The sequence below is a fragment of the Cryptomeria japonica genome, chromosome 1 (genome assembly GCF_030272615.1).
Source record: "Cryptomeria japonica chromosome 1, Sugi_1.0, whole genome shotgun sequence".
NCBI lineage: Eukaryota > Viridiplantae > Streptophyta > Pinopsida > Cupressales > Cupressaceae > Cryptomeria > Cryptomeria japonica.
The window spans coordinates 106,826,510-106,834,864 of NC_081405.1; the positions used below are offsets into that span (position 1 = coordinate 106,826,510).

Consider the following 8,355-nt stretch of genomic DNA (forward strand, 5'->3'; position numbering starts at 1 on the left):
TGAGAGGACGAGTTTTGAGGATTAAGGGACTAAGGGCCTAAATTTGGTGACGGTGAGAGGATGATAGTGGAGTGGTGGTGGGGGTGATGTTTATCTAGACCCTAAAATGCACCAAACATCTATTATAATGTATTTATAATGTAAAAAGGATAATGATGTCTTGGTGCATTCTAGGGGCTAGATAGCTGTTTCTGTGGTGGGGGGCAGTGTAGATATAAAAATAGAGGTGGATTCAAATCTTCAAGGCAAAATTTGCAATATAGCATCTCTGTGAGTGCCCCATGAAAGGCCAACTAGTTATCACGAAGTTAAAGATTGCAATCGGTATGAAATGGCATGTGCCATATAGCAAGTGACCCGACAACAACTCCAACATAAGTGGTAAAGGTGACATAAATGATGTTATCGTAAAGAGACGTTTCCCAAATCCCCAAATCTCGAAAACATAACGTCCTCTACAAGAAACACAAGTTTTTCTTAGAAACATGTCCTAGAACAACACTAAAAAAAAAACCAACCACAATCACACCTTTACAAAAGATAAAAACAATAAGAGAATTAGTGTCCCCACTCCTAATTTTCAATCCTAGAGCTGGCCTAAAGCTTTGGTTAAGCGTAAATATTTAAAATTCAGTTGGGTGAAACAGCAAATGGCGAGGTCACATGTTGCACATGCCCGTCCCGACCAATCTACTAACCTGTTTTTTTAACATTCCCGTCATTAAATGGAAATAAAATTGAAGTTAATAAAGGAGGAAAATAGGCGTCATTTTTTTGTTCTAACCCTATTTTCGCGTCAACGTCAAAAGAGTGCATTGAACCAGCTAAAACGGAACGGGAACATTAACCGCCCTTGCTTAACGGGAACGGCAGGCAAACGCGTTTTCATCAACGTTTTCTTTTCTAAACGTTATCTAAAACTTTCATTTCAGTTGACAGACAGACGGGCAAAATAACAGTTTGCTGACTCGTAGGGAGGTCTGAGGTTCGAAACTTTCTCCGTCTGAAATTTTGAGGAAACTAACCCCAGTTGAACAAATTAAAACGCCGAGTCAACCTTGTCGCAATACCGCATTCAAATCCAACAAAGGTTTTTTTAACTCTGTACAAATGTGGAGATAACAAAACAAGGGTACTAAATATATATGTGTGTCTATCTGCTTCTTTCCCAAAAAAAGTAGGGCGCTGAAGAGAATAAATACCGTCAAAATTCCTTGTCGATAATGCTGAATGACGGGAGTTTATTGTTGTTGTTGTAGGGTTGGATTGGTCTGGTATTAGTTGTTCTTTTTAAATTTAGTCATCTTGTGTTATCATCATTGGTTTTCTGAGCTCATTGCCATTGACGTTCGAAACCAAACCCTCGGTTCATTTGGAGGTTGGTACTCTAAAATATATGCAGCGGCTGCCGTGGAATGAAGGATTCCCTAGGTAATCGTCCGATACCTGAGCTTTCAATTGAGCGTTGAATCTTATGTAGAAATCTTCGAAATCTGGAAGTAAATTAGGGTATTTGACGCCTGGGAGAATCTGGGGGTCGTTTGTGTTTAGCAATCTTTTATAATCTTCCTGCGGGCGCAGGGACTTTGCTGTTTTCGCTGGTTTACATTGGTGCGGGATTTGAAAGAGGTTGTAGGGAGAAAATTGAGGGTTTCGTATTGGGAAATTTGTCTGGATTTGAATAAGTTCGTTTCGACAGAGTCTTTCTGGAGCGAAAGGGTTTGTTTGTAGATTGAGGGGGAGATTCTGTGTAAAATACGATTAGGTTTGGAGTGTTTCTTTGCTGGAATAGATCCTGGCTGTCTCTTTTAAAGTTTGAATCTTTGGGCACCTGAAGAGGTTGGAAACTTTGGGCCGGACGTTTGATTGCGTCTGCTCTGTTCGTTTTTTTATTTTGGAGAGTTTTTAGAGATTTGTGCGAGTGGAACCTTAACGCTTCAGGTGAAGTGAAGTGAATATAGAATTAGTGTAAATGTTTGGAACAAGCTCGCACTTTGGCCGTGGCGGCGGTCATGGACGCGAGCAGTTTCATGATCCACAGAACGGGAGCCGCCATTCAAATATACGGCGTTCTCGCGGTGGATTTTCACAGGGTAAATTTTATCAACACCCAAATAAGAGAGCTGCAGAGAAGGCTGCAGAGGAAAACCGCCACACTGCTGCTGCGGATAGTTGTTGCAGGAGTGAGAAGAAGGCATGTTGCAATCTGGATCGATTTTTGGAATACACAACTCCCATGGCTCCCTTGCAGCATTTGCCGAAGGTAATTATTGTTAAATTATTCTTTTCTTATTGATCTGGTTATGGATTTAAGACTTTGGCAGATAAGGTGAGATTGGAAGGCAAATTGGGTTATAGAACGTATCAAAGTTTATCTATTCTGTTCAATCCGATGTTTTTACCTGTGTCTGGCTGTAAAGTAAATTCACCTAGTTTTGTTGTATCGTTAAGATTTGTAAGTTCTCGAGTGATCTAGATCCCTCTGCTCTGCTTCAAATGTAGTCTTGGCTGTAATTATTAATATTAACAGACTGAGAGCAGAGCAGAGGGGATCTGGATCATTGGGCGCTTGACCTAGATGGCAGATTTCTTTCTAAGATCAGGTCTTCTGGGCGTTCTAATTTTCTTTGTATATTTTGAAGGCCTTTTTATTTTATTAACAGAGTAAAGATTTGTTGGCTAGTTTAGAGTTCTAGGAATTTCACTATGGGGTCATTTGTTAAGTAATCAGAACAATGTCTTGTTGCTGCAGACAATTTCAAAAGGTTTGAGGGCATCTGAGGCTGAATGTGTGCCCTTCTTCACTCTTGGCGATCTGTGGGAATCGTTCAATGAGTGGAGTGCGTATGGTGCTGGAGTACCGATTTTGTTGAATGGAAGTGACACTGTTATTCAGTATTATGTACCATTTTTATCTGCTATTCAGATTTATACTCAGACTTCAAGGCCCACTATATCAATAAGGTGTGTTAATAAATGAGACTATATATTCTCACACCTGTCATATTCTCTGAGTATTATATTACAGTGCAAATGGAGGGGACAAAATTTTTCTTATGTCTGTCCATTCTTGTTTGATTAATTTTAGCAAATAGGTGTGATATTCTTCTTCTAAAGGTACTGACTGGATATGTAACGTATAGCTGGTTATTGAGGGGGAGAGAGAGGTCAGGATAATTGTGAATTGTGACAAGACATTATCTACCATTATTAGTCCAATATGTCATTCATTTAGAGTATTATCAAGTTACTGTTGATGCCATTCCATTATTGTAGGTAAAATTTCCAGTGCTCTTTGAAATGCACAATAAGGAGGCATGAGTATATTTTACTGTTGTTTGCAGGCGCCCTGGGGAAGAGAGTGATAGTGATTATAGAGATACAAGTAGTGAAGGTAGTAGTGATGGTGAAGTGGACTTAAAATATAGCGGGTCCATTCACAAGAGAAACACCAGGGGATTTGATTGTGCTGCACAGGAAGGCTTTTCTAGTGATGATGGTGAAGGAAACAGCTGTCTTCGATTTCAATATTTTGAGCGTGCCGTTCCTTACAGTCGTGAGCCTCTTGCAGACAAGGTAATAACTACTACTGATATTTCTTGTTGTTTGATTTGATCTTTTATCACTCTTTAAGGTATATTTTTCTTTCTCTGACCAAGTCTCATTGCATTATTTTGACCGTTTATGTGCAGATTGCACATCTTGCCCAGAGTTTTCCACAACTAAAGACATTAAGAAGCATTGATCTGCTGCCATCGAGTTGGTTTTCAGTTGCATGGTATGCTAATTCTTGTGCTCATGTGACTCTTGATTAAGTTAATGTGTAGACCTGCCAATCCTTGTGCTCATGCAACTCTTGATTAAGCTAATGTGCAAACCTGCTAATTATTAATCGGGCATGGGTTATTGCATTTTTTGATGAAATCTGCGTGTCTAATATGATATAATAGTCTCATGCTTGACTAATTCGAATTTTTACTTTACTGTAGGTACCCAATATACAGGATACCAACAGGCCCAACCTTGCAAGACCTGTCTGCATCTTTTCTAACGTTTCACTCTCTTTCAACACCTTTTAAAGGTGCTTATCTAATAAGTTGCTATTATATAACTGTAGGGTTCTTGTTAGTGTTCTTTAAGTGCTTGGTTAATATCTAATTGTTGAGGCCAAATTGTGTTTGTTTCTGGCAGATGGTCGCAACAATCACATTAATGTTGGAGAGAAAATGGTACCTTGTAATCGAATAAATAATTCAGGGGGCTCTTTGAAGATAGCTTTACCTGTGTTTGGCCTTGCTTCTTACAAGTTCAAGGGTACAGTTTGGAATGCAACTGGCAACTGTGAACGGCAGCAGGGTGATTCTCTGCTTCAGTCAGCTGATGAGTGGTTGAGGTTACATCAAGTGCAACATCCAGATTATGATTTTTTCCTTTTGCATAGTAAATTCTAATCGAGGATGAATTAAAGGCATGGCATTTGGTCTCCCGTTCAGTTGAAATGAGTGATTGGGTGATATGTGGCTTATTTTTTAATTACAGCCATTGACAAGACCAGTGGAGTGTGTGAACCAGCCAGATGAGGATTGTTCACATGCTCTACTATGATCCAATAATAAGGAAAAAAAAAAAGGCTCAAAATCTCCTGTAGCAGAAAATTGAGAAGCTACCGGTCGAACTCATAACCTAAAAGGCTTATAAGAAAAAAAAGAAAGTTTTATGTAAAGGTCTGGCTTGTCTATTTGAAAGAAAAAGAAAAAGAATCCTGATTTCAGAAGTAGAAGGAAGAGAAAATGCTGCAATGAAATGAAGTGGCCAGAACTTTGGATATCTAAGAATCCATGTTTTCCATTTATAATTCTTTACCAGAAGTCCCTGTATTTTTGTGGTTTCAGGACTTGATTCATGCAGGTTTCTCTCTTCCTTGGTTTCAACAAGGCACAATTTTATCTGTAATCTTTTCAGTGTGTGGCTGCAGACCTGTGGTTGCAGATGATCATTAACCAGTGATGAATGCCTTAGTAGTTTTTTGGTTTACATTAATGGCTTTTGATATGAAAAACACTGGTTTTTGATGATTGGCAGAGCATAAATAATTTTGAAGACTAATTTCTCAAAAGTTGGGCAGCTTAATGGATGCCTGTTGTTAGTGAGAGGGAACTGTTGCTTATTGAGTGTCATTGTAATAAGCATTTGATTTTTCTCCAAGGGATTTTTGCTACAAATATCAGTTGTGGCTAGTGTAGGATCATTATTTGTCCTATCAGTCTCTCTTTGGAGTCAAGGGAAAAAGGAAATGAGTGAAAACTCTCAAGTTATATTAAGATATTTCTTGAGGGTTTCTGTATGCTTTGGGTTCCATATGATTGATTTATTTTTGCATTTGACTGTGGTTTTATATTTTAATGTGTATGAAAATTTGAACTATGAATGATAAATCATAATGTGGCTAGGGGAGTAAAATTATCTTTAGAGAGTTAATTTGACAGTGCTTCACTAGCGTTTTTTAAAACATGATAAGTATGTCTGATGCTTTGCACTCTATTTCGGTTGTCTCAAGATTAGCGTAGTGCAAGGATTGGTATAAGCCCTGGAATCATGTTAGCTGTTTTAACTTCTAAGAGTAGGGTCTTTCCCTCTTTCCTGGGCATTTACAGAGGTGAGGTGTTAAAATGTGAACAAGCATTTACAGTAGACATGCCATGTGTGAGATGAATTGAACAAATGGACCTTTGCTGTATGCTCTAGTATTTGAGATATGGGTGTACTAGGAAGAAAATGTGATTAAGCCCCGGATCAGAGACACATAGGACCCCTCCATTATTCTACATGGAACTTGCAAACCTTCCAAGCCAAGGAGCAGAACCTTCTCACCGTAGTATGACCCAAACAGTGAAGAGTTAAGTTTTAGCTTGAAGCATTGTTTAAATGAAGTGAAAGTATTTGTAAATGTGTATGTAAAACTAGTGGTGAGAGGAGGAGAATGTGTATACAATTTTTGAAATGAGATATTTGTTAGTGCATTAAAGCGTATGGATAGGTGGTGTGGGATTGTTGGGAGTGTTTTGTTTCAATTATTCTGTGTAGATGCCACTTTAAGGTTTAATAATACTTGTTGCTTTTTAATCACACCGGGAAATCAATGTTAATCTTTTTCATTGTAGATGGGGTTGACCAAGTAGGTAGAATGCTTGCATTAGGTTGTTTAATTTTAGATAAACTTTGTAACTAATCAAGATTAATTTTGGTTATGCTGCCATTCAATGGGATACCAAATGAAGATTAGTTAATTTATAGAATGCTCTGCTATTGGTTGGATGATCATGCTGCAAATGAATTGGCTGAGAAATTCATTCAAGGCATGGATAAAAAACCCTCTTGGTTCAGTTAGAATGCTTGCATTAGGTTGTTTAATTTAGATAAACTTTGTAACTAATCAAGATTAATTTTGGTTATGCTGGCCATTTAATGGGATACCAAATGAAGATTAGTTAATTTATAGAATGCTCTGCTATTGGTTGGATGATCATGCTGCCAATGAATTGGCTGAGAACTTCAGTCAAGGCAAGGATAGAAAACCCTCTTGTTTCAATTATTGTGCTTCTGTTTTAGAATTATTGAGGGTCAATGACACAACAAAATCATCCATTGCAAATCGATTTGTTTGGTTCAGATGAGGATGTTTTACTATCATGGCTTTGAAGGTTCCGGTTTTGAGAGAGTAAGAATTAGGACATGCATTTTGTTTGAGAAATTGGAAGCATTGTGTGTGCTTATTGGGACATGTTTTGTTTGAGTCGGAAGCATCGTGTGCTTTTTTGTTTGCTGCCCATGTGCTGGGCTAGACAAGTTAGCCTCATGATGGTAAGTTGGACATGGAATGCTTGAATGTTTGTAAGATTGGATAATGATAGTAAACTTCTCTTGGTTGATTTATCGTGCTCCTGCTTTAGAATTGTTGAGCCTCAATAGTACAACAGATCACAGCATTGGAAATCAGTATGGTTGGTCCAGATGAGGGAGTTTTGACTGACATGGCTTTTTGAATAAGGATTGGGGCCATGCTTTTGAATGAGAATTTGGAGGTATTTTGTGCATTTGTTTTTCTGCTTCCGTGCTATACCAGACACTTGGCCTTTTTATGGTAAGGTGGACATTGAAAGCTTGAATTTCAGGTTAGATCGGGCAATGCTAGATTGCCTGCCATACAAAATGTTCAAAACATGTGCAAATTAACTTCCAAATAGGATTTTGTACTGAAAGCTTGAATATTAGGTTAAATCGGACAAATGCTAAACTGCGTGCCATACAAAATATTAAAAACATGTGCAAATTAGCTTGGAGATAGGATGTACCATAATATCCCCATGGGGTTTGATTGCCACCACGATAGCTTGCACCGCTTCTTAGTTTTTAGACGAGTGTCTAATATTTTCACGTGGGGGATCCGCTCATGAGAAAAGTGGTACTGCCCCATATTTAATGGAGGCGGATTTTGTGCTTCTGGAGTAGCCTTGTGCGACATGGCTTTGCGACATAGGGGTTTCAATATTATGGTCAACCCGATTCCTTAATTTGTAGAATTATTTTTGCCAAAGTATTGAGAACATGGCCTGAAATAATCAGGACATTTGACTTCATCCTCATGTAAAACTATGTTCAGGTTATTGAATACCGTTCTTTGGGATCTTCGAGTTTAAATACTTGTATTACTAGTCCTTTAAAGTGATATCTTTAGTCTTTCACATCCTGTTTTTATTATCAAAACACTTTATTCTGTATTATCTGGTTACTATCCACTTGTTTATTTATATTGGTAGATTTTCTTTGTGGGGTGTTCTATGACTTAGATGCCTCAATTAAGGGGTTCTTTCTATATTAAATCATCTATGATTTGTGGGTGTACTTATTCATAGTATTACAGCAAACCTAGAATTGGATATGCTAGTTTATTTGATTAAACACTTAAGGCAAATTTAAGCATGTAACATGTCTTCTAAGGATTTGAACACAAGTTTCCACTAAATTTTTTCATCATTTAAAAGAAATCTTTGTTATACTTATAGTGAAAATAGTCTATTGTTGTAATGCTATTGCATTGTTATACCCTTTTAGTTGAAGAGGGCTCCTTGACCAAGTTATACCTTGTTGCTATTGCAATGTTATACTTTTTTTTTTCCCTTGTGTTGTTGTAATGCTATCGCAATGTTATAATGAAGAGGGCTCCTTGACCAAGTTATCATCCAAAAGTGTTATGCAACATCACTTCATAAATAAGCTTAATTTAAATTATTCAAGAGCAATATGACAAATAATCCCTACCAAACTATAATCCCTACCAAACTAGAATTGTTAGGA

General features: G+C 37.7%; 1 protein-coding gene across 1 annotated transcript; it reads left to right on the plus strand.

Annotated features, from left to right (window-relative positions):
* Window positions 1–933: 933 nt before the first annotated feature.
* On the plus strand, window positions 934–5,379 carry LOC131040652 (uncharacterized). The gene is made up of 6 exons (XM_057973608.2): window positions 934–2,263; window positions 2,753–2,964; window positions 3,345–3,576; window positions 3,693–3,778; window positions 3,990–4,081; window positions 4,192–5,379. Exons 1-6 carry the CDS (start codon window positions 1,973–1,975, stop codon window positions 4,449–4,451), a joined length of 1,173 nt encoding a protein of 390 aa, XP_057829591.2. The 5' UTR covers window positions 934–1,972; the 3' UTR covers window positions 4,452–5,379.
* The last annotated feature ends 2,976 nt before the right edge of the window (window positions 5,380–8,355 follow it).

Coding starts and splice junctions, on each gene's coding strand:
- LOC131040652 (XM_057973608.2), top strand. CDS start 1,973: ATGTTTGGAACAAGCTCGCACTTTGGCCGTGGCGGCGGTCATGGACGC. Junction 3,779..3,989: donor AGTTGGTTTTCAGTTGCATG/GTATGCTAATTC, acceptor ACTTTACTGTAG/GTACCCAATATACAGGATAC. Junction 4,082..4,191: donor TCTTTCAACACCTTTTAAAG/GTGCTTATCTAA, acceptor TGTTTCTGGCAG/ATGGTCGCAACAATCACATT.